Source organism: Heterodontus francisci, chromosome 31 (assembly GCF_036365525.1).
Source record: "Heterodontus francisci isolate sHetFra1 chromosome 31, sHetFra1.hap1, whole genome shotgun sequence".
NCBI classification, from domain to species: domain Eukaryota; kingdom Metazoa; phylum Chordata; class Chondrichthyes; order Heterodontiformes; family Heterodontidae; genus Heterodontus; species Heterodontus francisci.
In genome coordinates this window covers 41,963,441-41,981,055 of record NC_090401.1, presented here as the reverse complement: position 1 = coordinate 41,981,055, position 17,615 = coordinate 41,963,441, and the positions used below count along the sequence as shown (strand labels likewise).

Here is a 17,615-nt window from a genome sequence, read left to right as displayed (position 1 = left end):
GCCGCAGATGTGAATCCAGGATGGCGTGCTGCCTCCCTGTTGCCGGGGTCAAGATGTCACCGAGCGGCTGCAGAGCATCCTGAAGGCGGAGGGTGAACAGCCAGCAGTTGTCATCCACATCGGAACCAACGACATAGGTAGAAATAGGGATGTGTTCTTGCAGTCAGAATTTGGGGAGCTAGGTAAGAAATTAGCAAGTAGGACCTTGAGTAATAATCTCCGTATTACTCCCAGTGTCACGCACAAGTGAGTATAGAAATAGAAGGATAAGACAGATGAATACGTGGCTGGAAAGATGGTGCAGGAGGGAGGGCTTCAGATTTCTGGGACATTGGGACCGGCTCTTCGGGAGATGGGACCTGTACAGGCCGGACAAGTTGTACCTGAACAGAGCCAGGACTGAGTTCCTTGCGGGACGTTTTGCTAGCACTGTTGGGGAGGGTTTAAATTAGTTTGGCAGGGGAATGGGGACCTGTGGGTGGGCTCAGCTGGGACAAAATCATAAATTAAAATGGAAGGCGGAAGACAGAGGAAATGAGGGTTAGAAAATAAAAAAAAGAGTTTGGCAGTGCCCAAGGGTATATATTTCAATGCAAAGAGTATAGCAAATAAAGCAGACAAGCTGAGGGCACAGATAGACACGTGGCAGTATGATATCATAGCTATGTGAAACACGGCTTAAGGAGGGACAGGAATGGCAGCTCAGCGTTCCTGGTTACAGGGTTTTCAGGGAGGGGGATAAGAAAGGAGGGGGAGTGGCAATTTTAGTCAAGGAAACTATTACAGCTGTGAGGAGGGATAATATGTTGGATGGTTCATCAAATGAGGGCATATGGATTGAGCTAAGGAACAAAAAAAGGAGCAATCACATTGCTGGGAGTGTACTATAGACTCCAGGAAGAGGGGGATAGAAGAGCAGATATGTAGGCAAATCTCTGAGAAGTGCATGAATAATAGGGCAGTAATAGTAGGGGATTTTAACTACCCCAATATTAACTGGGTTAGTTTTAGTGTGAAAGGAATTGAGGGAGCAGAATTCTTGAGACGCATTCAGGAGAACTTTTTTGTCCAGTATGTAGTAAGTCCACCGAGAGAGGGTGCAGTTTTAGACTTAGTTTTAGGAAATGAAGATGGGCGGTTGGAAGGAGTGGCAGTGGGAGAGCATTTTGGTGGTAGTGATCATCATTCAGTCAGTCTTAACATAATTATGGAAAAGGACAGAGAGAGAACAGGAATTAGAGTTCTCAATTGGGGCAAGACCAATTTTACTAAACTGAGGAGTGATTTAGTGAAAGTGGACTGGAAACAGCTACTTTAAGGTAAATCAGTGTCAGAATAGTGGGAGGCATTCAAAAGAGAGATTCAAGGGGTTCAGGGTAAACATGTTCCCACAAAGAAAAAGAGTGAGGCGGCCAAATCTAGACCCCCATGGATCTCAAGGAGCCTACAGGGTAAGAAGGGGAAAAGGACACCGAGAACTCAATACTACAGAAAGCCGAGAGGAGTACAGTAAGTGGAAGGGTGAAATCAAAAAGGAAATTAGGAAAGGAAAGAGAGAGCATGAAAGAATATTGGCAAGCAAAATCAAGGTGAACCCAAAGATGTTTTATCAATACATGAAGAGTAAGCGGATAACTAAGGAGAGAGTAGGGCCCATAAAAGACCAAAAAGGTAACCTATGTGTAGGTGCAGAAGATATTGGTATGGTTCTTAATGAATACTTTGCGTCTGTCTTCACAAAAGAGGGGGACGATGCAGATATTGTAGTTCAGGAGGAAGAATGAAGTATTGGATGTGATAAACATAGGGAGAGAGGAAGTATTAATGGGATTAGCATCCTTGAAAGTTGATAAATCACCAGGGCCAGATGAAATGTATCCTAGGCTGTTAAAAGAAGCAAGAGAGGACATAACAGAGTCTGACCATCATTTTCCAATCCTCACTGGATACAGGTGTGGTGCAGGAGGATTGAAGAATTGCTATTGTTGTATCTCTGTTTAAAAAGGGAGCGAAGGATAGACCGAAAAATTACAGGCTAGTCAGTCTAACCTCAGTAGTGGGCAAATTATTGGAATCTATTCTGAGAGATAGGATAAACTCACTTAAAAAGGCACAGGTTAATCAAGGATAGTCAGCATGGATTTGTTAACGGAAGATCTTGTTTGACCAACTTGATTGAATTTTTTGAAGAAGTAACAAGATAGATGACCGTAGTGCAGTTGATGTGGTCGCATGGATTTTAGCAAGGCTTTTGACAAGCTCCCATATGGCAGACTGGTTAAAAAATAAAATTCCTTGGGATCCGGGGAAATGCAGCAAGGTGGATACAAAATTGGCTCAGTGGCAGAAAACAAAGGGTAATTGTTGACGGTTATTTTGGCGACTGGAGGGCTGTTTCCAGTGGCGTTCCACAGGGCTCAGTACTGGGTCCCCTGCTTTTTGTGGTGTACATTAACGATTTGGACGTGAATGTAGGGGGCATGATCAAGAAGTTTGCGGATGACACAAAGATTGGCCGTGTGGTAGATAGCGAGGAGGATAGCTGTCGGCTGCAGGAAGATATTGATGGTCTGGTCAGATGGGCAGAAAAGTGGCAAATGGAATTCAACTTGGAGAAGTGTGAGGTGATGCATTTGGGGAGGTCAAACAAGGCAAAGGAATGCATGATTAATTGGAAAATACTGAGAGGTGTAAATATAGAAACATGGAAAATAGGAGCAGGAGTAGGCCATCCGGCCCTTTGAGCCTGCTCCACCATTCATTATGATCATGGCTGATCATCCAACTCCGTAACCCGTTCCCGCTTTTCCCCCATATCCGTTCATCCCTTTCGCCCCAAGAGCTATATCGAACTCCTTCTTGAAAACATACAATGTTTTGGCCTCAACTGCTTTCTGTGGTAGCAAATTCCACAGGCTCAGCACTCTGCGTGAAGAAATTTCTCCTCATCTCAGTCCTGAAAGATTTACCCCGTATCCTTAGACAATGACCCCCTGGTTCTAGACTCCCCACTATCGGGAACATCCTTCCTGCACCTACCCTGTCAAATCCTGTTAGAATTTTATAGGTTTCTATGAGATCCCTCTGTCACTCTTCTGAACTCCAGCGAATATAATCCTAACCAGCTCAATCTGTCCTCATATGTCAGTCCCGCCATCCCAGGAATCAGTCTGGTAAACCTTCACTGCATTCGCTCTATAGCAAGAACATCCTTCCTCAGATAAGGAGACCAAAACTGCGCACTATATTCCAGGTGTGACCTCACCAATGCCCTGTATAATTGCAGCAAGACATCCCTGCTCCTGTAAGCGAATCCTCTCACTATGAATGCCAACATTACCATTTACCCTTTTTACCGCCTGTTGCACCTGCATGCTTACCTTCAGCGACTGGTGTACGAGAACACCCAGGTCTTGCTGCATATTCCCTTCTCTCAGTTTATAGCCGTTCAGATAATCTGCCTTCCTGTTTTTGCTACCAAAGTGGATAACCTCACATTTATCCACATTATACAGCATCTGCCATGCATTAGCCCACTCACTCAACTTGTCCAAATCACCCTGAAGCCTCTTTGCACCCTCCTCACAACTCACCCTCCCACCCAGTTTTGTGTCATCTTGAAATTTGGAGATATTACATTTAGTTCCCTCATCTAAATCATGAATATATATTGTGAATAGCTGGGGTCCTAGCACCGATCCCTGCGGTACGCCACTAGTCTTTACCTGCCATTCGGAAAAAGACCCGGTTATTCCTACTCTTTGTTTCCTGTCTGCCAACCAATTTTCTATCCATCGCAATACACTACCCCCAATCCCATGCGCTTTAATTTTACACGCTAACCTCTTGTGTGGGACTTTGTTGAAAGCCTTCTGAAAGTCCAAATAAACCACATCCACTGGTTTCCCCCATATCAACTCTACTAGCTACATCCTCGAAGAATTCTAGTAATTTTGTAGAGGAAGTAAGGGACCTTGAGTGAATGTCCGCAGATTCCTGAAGGTAGCAGGACAGGTCGATAAGGTGGTTAAGAAGGCATATGGAATTCTTTCCTTTATTAGCCGAGGTATAGAATACAAGGGCAGGGAGGTTATGCTGGAACTGTATAACTCATTGGTTAGGCCACAACTTGACTACTGTGTGAAGTTCTGTTAACCTCATTACAAAAAGGATATAATTGCACTAGAGAGGGTACAAAGGAGATTTACGAGGATGTTGCCAGGACTGGGAAAATGCAGCTATGAGGAAAGATTGGATAGGCTGGGGTTGTTCTCCTTGGAACAGAGAAGGCTGAGGGGAGATCTGATTGAAATGTACAGAATTTTGCGGGGCCAGGATAGAGTGGAAGTGAAGAGTCTATTCACCTTAGCAGAGAGGTCAGTGACGAGGGGGCATAGATTTAAAGTGATTGGTAGAAAAATTAGAGGGGAGATGAGGAAAAACTTTTTCACTCAGAGGGTGGTGATGCTCTGGAACTCACTACCTGAAAAGGTTTCTGAGGCAGAGACCCTCAACTCATTCGAAAGGAGTCTGAATATGCACCTCATGTGCTGTGAGCTGCAGGGTTACAGACCAAATGCTGGAAGGTTGGATCAGAATAGGTGGATCGTTTTTCGGCCGGCACAGACACGATGGGCCAAGTGGCCTCTTTCTGTACCTTAAACTTTCTATGATTCTGTGAGAAAATTGGCCAAGATTTCTTCTGCTGATTGTTATCCAGGTGATCCTTCTGAAAGTTCATGTGTGCAGGTGAGGACAAATTTGGGTACAGCCTGCAACACACCCCATAATTAAAAAACCTGGTAAGAGAATCATTGCATGGTTATAGCAAGAAGGAGGCCATTCGGCTCATTGTGTCCGTGCCAGCTGTCTGCAAAAGCAACTCAGCTAGTCGCATGCCCCCACCTTTTCCCTGTAGCCCTGCACATTTTTTTCTCCAGATAATTATCCAAACCCTTTTGAAAGCCACAGTTGAATCTGCCTCCACCACACTCTCAGGCAGTGCATTCCAGATCCTAACCACTCGCTGCGTAAGAAAGTTTTTTCCTCATGTCGTTTCTGGTTCTTTTGCTATTCACCTTTAATTGGTATCCAGACATGATGCCAGGAAAACCACCAGTGATGGAAAGCTTTGGGAACCATAGGTCCTCCCAAGCATGCTACACTTATCACGTCATGTCTCAAATTATTCACACTGCAACAACTACCGTGGAATCTCCCTGCTCAGCATAGTGGGGAAAGTCTTTGCTCGAGTCGCTCTAAACAGGCTCCAGAAGCTGGCCGAGCGCGTCTACCCTGAGGCACAGTGTGGCTTCCGCGCAGAGATCGACCGTTGACATGCTGTTCTCCCTTCGTCAGATACAGGAGAAATGCCGCGAACAACAGATGCCCCTCTACATTTCTTTCATTGACCTCACCAAAGCCTTTGACCTCGTCAGCAGACGTGGTCTCTTCAGACTACTAAAAAAGATTGGATGTCCACCAAAGCTACTAAGTATCATCACCTCATTCCATGACAATATGAAAGGCACAATTCAACATGGCGGCACCTCATCAGACCCCTTTCCTATCCTGAGTGGCGTGAAACAGGGCTGTGTTCTCGCACCCACACTTTTTGGGATTTTCTTCTCCCTGCTGCTTTCACATGCGTTCAAGTCTTCTGAAGAAGGAGTTTTCCTCCACACAAGATCTGGGGGCAGGTTGTTCAACCTTGCCCGTCTAAGAGCGAAGACCAAAGTACGGAAAGTCCTCATCAGGGAACTCCTGTTTGCTGACGATGCTGCTTTAACATCTCACACTGAAGAGTGCCTGCAGAGTCTCATCGACAGGTTTGCGGCTGCCTGCAATGAATTTGGCCTAACCATCAGCCTCAAGAAAACGAACATCATGGGGCAGGACGTCAGAAATGCTCCATCCATCAATATTGGCGACCATGCTCTGGAAGTGGTTCAAGAGTTCACCTACCTAGGCTCAACTATCACCAGTAACCTGTCTCTAGATACAGAAATCAACAAGCGCATGGGAAAGGCTTCCACTGCTATGTCCAGACTGGCCAAGAGAGTGTGGGAAAATGGCGCACTGACACGGAACACAAAGGGCCGAGTGTATCAAGCCTGTGTCCTCAGTACCTTGCTCTATGGCAGCGAGGCCTGGACAACGTATGTCAGCCAAGAGCGACGTCACAATTCATTCCATCTTCGCTGCCTCCGGAGAATACTTGGCATCAGGTGGCAGGACCATATCTCCAACACAGAAGTCCTCGAGGCGGCCAACATCTCCAGCTTATACACACTACTGTGTCAGCGGCGCTTGAGATGGCTTGGCCATGTGAGCCGCATGGAAGATGGCAGGATCCCCAAAAACACATTGTACAGCGAGCTCGCCACTGGTATCAGACCCACTGGCCGTCCTTGTCTCCTGTGACAGCCCCGACAATCAAATTTCTCCGCAGCACCTGTGGAAGAGCCTGTCACTCTAGAATTGGCCTTTATAGCCACTCCAGGCGCTGCTCCACACACCACTGACCACCTCCAGGCGCTTACCCATTGTCTCCCGAGACAAGGAGGCCAAAGAAGAAGAATTCCAAAATGTTCTTTTCTGAAAGAAATCTACCTAATTTGCATTTGAATGAATCAATACTAACTGCTTCCACCATATCTCACAGAGCCTGTTCCATTGAGCACTCACTTATTGAAATATTATTTTGGCAAGTAGTTTTGAATTTGACCCCCCCCCCCCCCACCCTCTTTTGAGTGTAGGCCATGTCCTATAGTCTACTGTTTTGGACTAGGTGAAATTGCTTGTCATGGTCCCTTTAGTGTCCTAAAAACAGTAATAATATCACCACAGCCTTCTCTCTTGCAGTGAGAGCATGCTCCATTTACATAATCACCATCGTGATGTAAATAACTTAGCAGCCATTTTGCACACAGCTAGGTTCCACAAACAGCGATTAAATCTACAAACAAGTCATCTGCTTTCGATGTTGGCTGGTGGTTAAATGTAGAACGCTGGGAGAAATCCCTGGCTCGCATTCAAATAGTGCCATGGAATCCTTTACATCCATGTCCGAGCACGGATGGGCCTTTGGTTTAATGTCTCATCTGAAAGCCGGCACCTCTGACAGTGCAACGATCCCTCAGTACTCTACTGATATGCCAGCCTAGATTATTTGCTCACTTCTCTGGAGTTGGGCTTGAGCCTATTACTTTCTGACGTGTGGGTACGACCACCAAACCAAGGCTGAATAATATTTCCTTCAAGGTACTGGTGGCTGCTGGTATACTAAGGCTAAGTGTTAATACCTTCAGGAGAATAGGGGAGAAAATTGGTGAGAAAGAGGAAAATATCCCGCTGCTCTCTTTCCCCCCCCTGCTATCTCTGATAATGTGGAAGTACGTTTCTTAAAAAAAAAAATGTAAAGGTTTATTTATGCTGCATAGATTACTTTTTGAATGTGTTTTTAGATTGTTTAATTTTCCTTCAAGCAGCTAATGTCATTCCTTAGAATGAACATCTAACTAAATTCCTTCGCATGAAAGTGTTTTAATGCACACTGCAATATTTCAGTAGTTGAAACATGCAGTGCTACAATCTGTCTCCGTATGGTTGGCTTTAATGTAGCATTGTATTGCATAATGCCCTTTGCATAATCCCGACTTATGTACACTATAATAAAGATCAAGTCTGATAAATGTTATTGTTCTTCTTTATATCATAGATGTATTGATGATCTTTTCATGTGTATAAATGTAGGCTGTGGAAGAAATGAATGGGAAGGAACTGAATGGGAAGATGCTGTTTGTTGGTCGTGCCCAGAAAAAAGTAGAGCGACAGGCTGAACTGAAACGGAAGTTTGAACAGTTAAAACAGGAGCGGATCAGCAGATACCAGGTGTGTAATGAAGTTGAAATAAAAATGGAAAATGCTGGAAGTACTCAGCAGGCCAGACAGCATCTGGAGAGAGAAACAGGGTTAACATTTCAGCTCAGTGACCTTTCATCAGAATGAAGCAGCTTTGGGATGTCCTCATAATGCATAATCACATTTGTAATATACTCCTATCACTATTTTACTATTGTTTTCTGTTGAAATAAAAGAATAGAAGTAAAGCAAACACTTGTTAAAAAATGCCCTGCAAGATAGACAAGTACATGGGTCATATAATGTCATTTTATTTCACTTATAGTTGTTTTTAAACTGATCTTTCTGATAATTGAATGAGAATTCCCTACAATTCATTAGAGAGCAAGGAACCCACATGCGACAAAGTAGAAAACAAACTGGAAATCTCATGATTAATTTGCTGCAGGGCATGTATTACATCCAGGAGATGCATTTAATTTTGGCTGTGTTAACAGTCAAATGATGGAATAGTTACTCTTTTAAGGAAACATTAAATTGTTGCTGCTGTTATAATTTGAGAATTTTGTGTGGGATGAGGGCAAATTGTCATACAATGCGTTTTCATATGCAGCAGTGTGCTGAGTTACTAAAATGGACATCACAGTTTCCCAAACTTCACCAAACAATGCACCAATCTTGCATTGTTGTTTTATGCTTTGCTTGTGGTCCAGTCAAGGAAAAACCTCAATATCTGTTTTAAAACTTAATTGAGAGTTCAGATCCAGTCCATGTGAAATAGTTCAATCTTGATCTCCCAGCTAAGAATGTTGGTAAAGTTGAATGATACTAAAATTTAGCAAAATTTTTTTTAAATGTTGCTATTCCCCCTGCCCTGCTCCCCTTTCTCCCCCCCCTTTCTCTCCCCCTTTCTCCCCTACCCCACATGTAGAAAACCCTGGACGTTCATATGTGTGTATGTAATGTTCAGAGGAGAAAATTGCTACACAAATAGAAGAAATCTTAGTCACCTGACAGTTACATGCTTAACATATGGTACAAGAGGAAGCAGTTTACCTGACACCATGATGATCGACTACAGCTAATGAAAAACACCTACTCCCATAGAAATAGGAGATGTTTGTGCACACAACAAATGTACTGTGATGTGGCTTTGTCTACATCTGTATATTCTGTATGTATAGTTCTGTATGTAATGTAGCACTTAGTTCCTATAACCAGTTCTGATTGTGCAATGCAGACCCTGGAGGAGCTGTCGTGCCAAAGCAATGCTGAGTAAATCCAGATGGGTCTCTCCTAAATTGAGGCTTGTCTCTACAACTTTGCAACAGACAACAAGTTACTTTTACAGGATTTTAGGATTTTTACCTTCATCTTCTTGCAGGCTGCGACTCATGCTGGGCTTTGGTTCCGTGAGTCCAGTCAATCTTCCAGTATCTTCACCAAGTGGCTATTTTTTGTGTGTAGGGCAGGCTATTCAATCGAGCTATTCCAAGTTTTGCAGTGCATTTTGCTCCCTTCTGAATCCCACGTGCACATGCATAAACCATGCCAAGAGCTTTGCAATGACGCAGTCTATTTCGGAACATTAGACATCAGTGTGTCTTAAAGAAAGCTTTCATCAAATTTTAAATCAACTTCTTAAGAGACTTCCTCTTGGTACAGTTGGTACCCTTTTGAAATTCAGCTGCTGGGAACTGTAACTCTGTGTCCAGGAATGCGCACAAACCAGAACAGGACTAAAAGCATGATGAGATTTCTTTCATGATTTCCCCTCATCAGACTGGCAGCTTTTCAATATTGGAGAGCTCCCAGTACATTCATGCCAGATTGCTACAAAAGCATGTTAGAGAAAATGCTGGTTTTAGAAATTATAGCTATTTAATTGTGATTCACAGCCCTCAAAGACTTTTTTTTGCTTTTGTTGCTTAGAATAGTAGTTGTTTTTTCAGACCACAACTTGATGCAGATTTGAACAGTGGATAATTAGGTAATTATAACTTAGCACCTTTTAATGTATACTTTGAACTTTTAGGCTGGAATTTTACATTCCCCGCAGGAGCAGGGGGGGATGGCATTCCTGGTGCCTTCCCATCTCTGCTGCAATTTTACGAAAGGGTGGCGGCAAGAAACGGCCTGCCCGCCCCAGGCCAATCAAGGCTCTTAAGTGGTCAATTAACTGCCACTTAAGGGCCTCCTCCCTTGAGGGCGGCTCAGTCCCTCCAGGAGGCCACCAAGTAAAATCTGGCAACCGCCTTGCAGGCGGGGGGGGGGGTCCCTCCTGAACAGGCATCTTGTGCCCCACGGAGTGGTGCTGCTGGGACTGTGAGCTGCTGGCCTGCTTATTGGCCGGCAGTTCCATTAGGCGGGACTTCCTGCCTCAGAGGGGTGGAAGTCCCGTCCGAAGCCAATTAAGGGCCTTGGGAGTGTAAAGTCCTGCTGTGGCTCCCCAGGCCTGGCAGAGGCGAGCTCTCCCCTGAATTTTTGGCCGGTGGTTGGGGCCTCCCACCCAATGTAAAATTCCGGCCTTAAGGTCACCTGCACCATTTATTTGAGTATTTTTTAAATTGAAATTGAAGCTTTCTGGCTGCACTTTGGTTTGTGTGTATTAGGACAGTGATAGTTTGATTGCAGTAGGTTGGAATTATGCAGCATTTATTTAAGTGCATTTGTTAACCATTTTCATTCTATCTTTCAGCTGTTATATTTGGGAATGTTAATTTGTGCAATAACTGTAGGGTTACTGAACTTTATCTAGGGTGTGAATCTATACATCAAAAACCTAGATGACACCATTGATGATGAAAAACTAAGGAAAGAGTTTGCTCCATTTGGTTCAATCACCAGTGCGAAGGTATGTTTACTAATTAGTGCTTTTATGAGTCAAGGCAGAATAACAAGTAAGGGTAAAAAGTTGAAAAGGATCGTGATTGCCTTTCCTGGTTAATGTTCACTGCAAATAAATTAATAGTGTACGATCCAGAATTTTATGAAAGGTCAGTCTCGTTAATGAGCTGTTTTCAATTGCACTGTTGTCAACAAGTCTGAGAAGCTCATGGACTTCTTTATCACTAACATTGAGACCATTTGTTTTGCTGCCTCTGTCGATTCCTTCCCTTCTCCGAGCCCACTGGGTCAAATTTCTTCTTCAGGTTTTCCCCCACCCCTACCGTAGCCATGAACACCCATCTTTCTCTAGTTTCTCTCCTATCTCCTCTTGTGCCCTCTCCATGCTTATCTTGGCCATGAGACCCACCTCCTACTTCCTTAACCCTATTCCCACTAAATACTAACCACCCAGCTTACCATCCTGGCCCTCATGTTAGCTAATATTGTTTACGGTTCTTTCCCCTCTGATACTGTTGACCTCTCCAAATCTCTTCAGGTACAGTCCCACTCCCCTTCAAATCTACTGTCATCTGCCTGTGCTCAAAAAAACAATCCTTTACCTCTCTGTCCTTGCAAACTACCACCCCATCTCCAACCTCCCTTTCCTCTCTAAAGTCCTTGAACATGCTGTGCCTAACAAATCTGTGCCCATCTTTCCTATAATTCCATGTTTGAATCCCTCCAATCAGGCTTCTCTGCCACAGTACTGAAACAGCTCTTCTCAAAGTCACAAATGACATCCTGTGTGAATGAGACTATGGCATCCTCCTTGTCCTTCTCGATCTTTCCGCAGTTGTGGACACAGTTGACTACATACCCCTCCTCCAAAACCTCTCCACTGATGGTCAAGCTGTTGGGACTGCACCCGCCTAGTTCCGTTCTTATCTATCTAATGGTAGCCAGAGCATTACCTGCACTCACTTCCCTTCCTGCTGTGACGCCTTTACTTCTGATATCCCCTTCTATTTCTCATCCCCATGGCTGCCCCTCTGCAACATCATCTGAAAACAGTGTCAGTTTCCATATAAACACGGATGACATTCCGCTCTACCTCACAACCACCTCTCTTGACCCCTCCGCTGTCTCTAAATTTGTTAGACTGTTTGTCCAACATCCAGTACTGCATGAGCAGAACTTTCCTCCTAATTAAATATTGGCAAGACCGAAGCCATTGTCTTCAGTCCCAGTCACAGACTCTGTTCTGTAGCCACCGACTCCATTCCTCTCCCTGGCAACTGTCTAGCACTGAACTAGTCTCGAATTTGATCTTGAGATGAGTTTCTGACCACTTATCCATGCCACCACTTACTTCCAGCTCTAACAATGCCGATTCTGCACCTGCCTCAATTCATCTGCTGCTGAAACCCTCATCTATGACTTTGTTACCTCCTAGAATTGACTATCCCATCTTGCACCTTCCATAAAGTTAAGCTTTGTTTTGTTTGATAATGCTCTTGCAAAGTGCCTCTTTAAGCATCTGCCCTCAGACTAAAAGCTTGATATAAGACAGAGAAAACATAATGGATTCAATTAACCACTTTATTTCTGTTCTGACTGAGCTAATCAGTATGCTCTAAATGATTCGCTATACAAACTAATCAACCTTAACTGGAATGTGGCACCATATCCAATATGGAGGCTGTCCCACATACCCAGCTCCTGTGCATTAAACTGATTCAGTGTCAAGCAAAGTGACACTGCTGTCTCCAGAGAGTGCGCTGTTGATGCCCCCTCTCTGACTTTGATCATTTAGAAATCAATGAACTGAAAAGAACTTGTGCTCTTAGTCTCCCTGTAAAAACCCTTGAAAAGGTTACACCTTGTTGAATGAGATGTAGCTGTGTTTTTAACAGCGTACCAAGTTCAAAATTGCTGCTAAACAGCCTTACTGAAAGATTAATTTTATATTTGTTGAATGTCAAATTTCTCCATTATAGAAATACCACATATTTTTCGAATTCTTTTAAGTTTACATTTTAGCGTCTACCTTAATCCCATGTGTATGTCCCAATCATTTATCTATCTGTAAAATGTAATTAAAAGAGGTGGTTCAATAGTTGTTACTTCCTGGTTTGCTGTCTGTGAGAATACTTCAGTGTGATTGGCTGCTTACCCTGTTAGATGATATCAGTGTTGCTAGCTGCCTGGAGATCCCTTTAACTTGGCACCAGATTGAAACTGACATTGGGAAGAGGGAAGTCTGCGCAATAGAGATTGCTAGATATTTGTGGGTAGCTTTCTTTGAGGTCAGTGGTGAGCACTGTTGCTTCATCGTTGACCACAAAATCCAACCCTGTGCTGCCTGCATTTCAATTAATGTGCGTGGCATCGTGATTGCCATGCCTGTTTTTGAGGGCTATCCAATTTAGACCTCTTAGTTTCTAAAATAATATAGATGGCGAGGGAGGAAAAGGAAGAACATATGTTTGGGATAGAATAAAATGTTTGATTACTGCAATGGTAAGCCAGAGTTTTTGAAGGGGATAGAGGAAAATGAGAAAATTCTGCGCTAATATTTTGTGTATGGTCCCGAAATAATTATGCTCTATAGAAATGTGGGATTATTTATTGTATTTGTAGATTTAAATAACTTGAGAAATGAAAATATATCAATGTCACAAAGTTTTTAAATTTCTCCTTCAAGTCTCCATGCATCTCCTTAACTCAACTAATCCAAATTATAAGTAGGTGGTTTGCTCCCAAACCTCTGCCAGGCATGCGAATAAGCCATAAGGATAGTGTACAATGAGCCTTTGGTCATGACTCTGTTCCTTACCATGTCTGTATAGTTAAGACATCCTGTACTTGGTTCCTGTTCACAACTGTGTAGCTAAGATTAAAGAGTCTGAATGTTGGGAACTGCAGTTGCAAACCTATGTTCTATCACAGTATCTTTTTCATTGTAAACTTTAAATATTACTGCAACTTTGATTTAAGCATGTAACATTTCACTGTTTTTGAAGGTAATGCTGGAGGATGGCCGAAGCAAAGGTTTTGGTTTTGTCTGCTTCTCCTCTCCTGAAGAAGCCACAAAGGCTGTAACGGAAATGAACGGGCGTATTGTTGGTTCCAAGCCATTATACGTAGCCCTTGCCCAAAGAAAAGAGGAACGCAAGGCACATTTAACTAATCAGTATATGCAACGAATTGCAGGGATGCGGGCCATGCCAGCCAATACAATCATCAACCAATTTCAGCCAGCTGCAGGAGGCTACTTTATGCCAGCTGTACCTCAGGTGAGTTCTTGAAGGGAATTTCTGTCATCTGAACACTTCAGATCAGGGGACTAACAGGACACTACAGTTTGGTAAATCTGGTGAAAATAAGTTCTGCCAGATTCTTGCTGGTTTTGGGCACTGCTGTATATTCTGGTCAGGCCTAGATTAAGCATCTGAAGCTCCCACTCAAAGCAGGCAGGAACTGCAGTAGCATGTGCGAAAGGAGGCGGGAAAGAAAGTCACATCATCGTCCGAGCCATAGGCAAGCTGGACACGTAGCCCCCACTACAGCCAGTGAAACCTGGTGGGTAGGAGGCCATGGATGGACATGCAGGTTTTAAAGATAAGTAGCCTTTCTTGTAATTTTTTTCTGTGTTTTAACAGCTGGTGTTTAGGCTTTCATGAGCCTTGTGCCAGTTGCTGCTTATTGCCCTACCAATACCACCATTGACCAACAGTCTGGGATGGTTGAATGTCATTTTGTACAAGAGTCTTTCCTAGACAGCTTAAAGGGTGCTTGGTTTGAGCTGATTGCTAACAGCTCATCATACTGTTCTTGGCTGCTCCCATGCCACTGTGTTTTCCTGTATTTTATATGTGTGTTGTTGCATGGTTTTTTTTCTCTTCTTTCCCTAATTAAAACTTGTTGGGGTGAGGTTCTCTGGGCATCTTAAAGTCCTGTGGTGCCTCCCCTGGACAGGTATTTGCAGGCAACGTAGGAGAAGGGGCAGCACAGTTGAGCCAAGTTGTGCTATGACTAGAGAACACAGGCACTTCCCAACTTGAATTGCTGGATAACAATGAGCTGCAGAAATTGTGGGAATTCCTCTGTAAAAACTCCATTCACTTTTCCCCTTTCCCTATTTTTTCTTGACAGTTTATTTGGGGGTATTTAAAATCTCCTATGTTTTATTATTCTATACTTTTTTCACATTTCATAGATTTTCTTACATATTTTCTCCTCCATTTCCCTTCCATTATTAGGTGGTCTGTGGAATACCCCTATTAGAATGATCAAACCCTTATCTTTATCTCAATCCATTGTTACACAAATAGAGAAATTATTTATTAGCTGACGTTACACACTTAACATTTATGAGAAGCAGTTTACCCAACACCATTTAAGAAGGGAGGGAGAGAGAAAACGGAATTACAGACCTGTTAGCCTTACATCAGTTGTTGGGAAAATGGTAGAATCTATTCTAAAGGATGTGCTAAATGGACACTTGGATAATAATGACCTGATTGGGTATGGTCAACATGGATTTATAAATGGGAAATTATGTTTGACGAACCTGTTGGAGTTTTTTGAGGATGTTAGTAACAGAATTGATAAAGGGGAGTCGGATATGGTATACTTGGATTTTCAGAAGGCTTTTGATAAAGTCCCCACAGGAGATTGGTTAGCAAAATTAAAGCACATGGAATAGGAGGTAATACACTGATATGGATTAAGGATTGGTTAACAGGCAGAAAGCAGAGAGTAGGAATAAACGGGTCATTCTCGCGTTGGCAGGCTTTGACTAGTGGGGTACCGCAGGGATCAGTGCTTGGGTTCCCAGCTGTTCAGAATATATATCAATGATTTGGATGTGGGGACCAAATGTAGTATTTCCAAGTTCACGGATGACACAAAACTAGGCGGGAATGTGTGTTGTGAGGAAGATGCAAAGCGGCTTCAAGGGGTTTTGGACAGACTTAGTGAGTAGGCAAGAATGTGGCAGATGGAATATTATGTGGAAAAATGTGAGGCTATCCACTTTGGTAGGAGGAACAGATGCGCAAAGTATTTCTTAAATGGTAAGAGATTAGAAAGTGTAGATGTACAAAGGGACCTGGGTGTCCTTGTCTGTAAGTCACTGAAAGCCATCATGCAGGTGCAGCAAGCAATTAAGAAGGCGAATGGTATGTTAGCCTTTATCGCAAGAGGATTTGAGTACAGGAGTAGTGAAGTCTTCAATTGTATAGAACCTTGGTTAGACCGCGCCTGGAATACTGTGTGCAGTTTTGGTCCCCTTACCTTAGGAAGGATATTGTTGCCATAGAGGGAGTGCAACGAAGATTCACCAGACTTGTTCCTGGGATGGCAGGACTGTCCTATGCAGAGAGATTGGGGAAACTGGGCCTGTATTCTCCAGAGTTTCAAAGAATGAGAGGTGATCTCATTGAAACCTACAAAATTCTTAAAGGGATAGACAGGGTAGATGCAGCTAAGATGTTTCCCCTGGTTGGGGAGTCTAGAACCAGGGGATACAGTTTCAAAATAAGGGGGAAGCCACTTAGGACAGAGATAAGGAGAAATTTCTTCACTCAGAGGGTTGTGAATCTTTGTAATTCTCTACCCCAGAGGGCTGTGGAAGCTCAGTCAATGAGTATGTTTAAAGCAGAGATTGACAGATTTCTAAGTACATATGACATAAGGCGATATGAGGATAGTGTGGGAAAAAGGCATTGAAGTGGATGATCAGCCAAGATCATGTTGAATGGCGGGGCAGGCTTGATGGGCTGAATGGCCTACTCCTTTTCCTGTGTTCCATGGTCATTGATCACAACTAAGGAAAAACGCATCTAACTGTAGTACTACCGTAGAAATAGGAAATACTTGTGCACACAGCAAATGTACTGTTACTTGGCTTTTCCATGTGATGTAGCACCTAGTTCCTATAACCAGTTCTGATTGTGCATTACAGACCCTGGAGGAGCTGTTGTGCCAAAACAATGCTGAGTAAATCCAGATGGGTCTCTTCGAAATTGAGGCTTGTCTCTACAACTTTGCAACAGGCATCAAGTTACTTTTATTGAATGATTTTAGGATGTATTTCTTTTTATCTCTTGTCTTGAAGGCTGCGACACATGCTGGGCTATGGCTGTAGGTAACCTTCCAGTATCTTTTAAGTGGTATTTTTTGTGTGTGGGGCAGCCTATTCAATCATGGGACATCGTACCCCTGTTTTTCAATAAGAGTCACTGGAAAGCAGTTCAGATTGGGAATTCTGTGTAATTTTCTTCTCCTTCTCTGGCCTTGCAGAGGTTAAGATCCACTATTCTGCTGAAGACCATGCATCAAACTAAAGACCTTCCTGAGTCTGTCATGTCTTGTAACACCATGCAATGTAATTACTCACCAGGCCACTAGGGAACCCACATTTCGGGCTGTTCACCATGGTCCATATAAGTCCATTGTCTTAATTCATAGTAGCCCTGAAGCCAGAATATTTAAAGTAGGCATGGTATTGAATAACTTTTGAATTTCACATAGAAAGAATTTACATTTATATAACACCATATCACATCCTCAGGTAGTCCCAAAACACTTTGCACCCAATGTTTTTTTTTGAAGTATACTCATGAATATGTACGTGAACATAACAACAACTTCCATGTATGTAGCAAGTTTAACATAGTACAATGTCCCAAGGTGCTTCACAGGAGCATTATCAGCCAAAATTTGACACTGAGCCTCATAAAAGAGAGATTAGAACACGTGACCAAAAGCTTGGTCAAAAGCGGTTTAAGGAGTGTCTTAAAGGAGGAGAGAGATGGAGAGCTTCATTTTTTCCTTTTCAGAAAATGAATAAAGTATTGACTTTGTTTTGTAAAGAATGAAACTTAATCATTTACATACATAGCCAGATAGGAAGAGAG

At 43.2% G+C, this 17,615-nt stretch overlaps 1 protein-coding gene and 1 non-coding gene across 7 annotated transcripts in view; both read left to right on the top strand.

The window, feature by feature from the left end:
* Positions 1 to 17,615, top strand: part of pabpc4 (poly(A) binding protein, cytoplasmic 4 (inducible form)) — a 50,708-nt gene that overhangs the window by 20,818 nt on the left and 12,275 nt on the right. For 3 of the 6 annotated variants that reach the window (XM_068011394.1, XM_068011397.1, XM_068011395.1), the window contains 3 exons: positions 7,756 to 7,893; positions 10,622 to 10,717; positions 13,716 to 13,988. In XM_068011394.1, the coding sequence (XP_067867495.1) occupies positions 7,756 to 7,893; positions 10,622 to 10,717; positions 13,716 to 13,988 (507 nt within the window). Of the gene's footprint in view, positions 1 to 7,755; positions 7,894 to 8,794; positions 9,854 to 10,621; positions 10,718 to 13,715; positions 13,989 to 17,615 lie in introns of those variants that run through there. The other 3 variants (XR_010968906.1, XR_010968904.1, XR_010968905.1) reach the window with 2 other exon arrangements.
* LOC137347371 (small nucleolar RNA SNORA55) lies at positions 9,064 to 9,196 on the top strand. Its single transcript, XR_010968950.1, has one exon. It is a non-coding gene; the product is annotated as a small nucleolar RNA SNORA55 (small nucleolar RNA).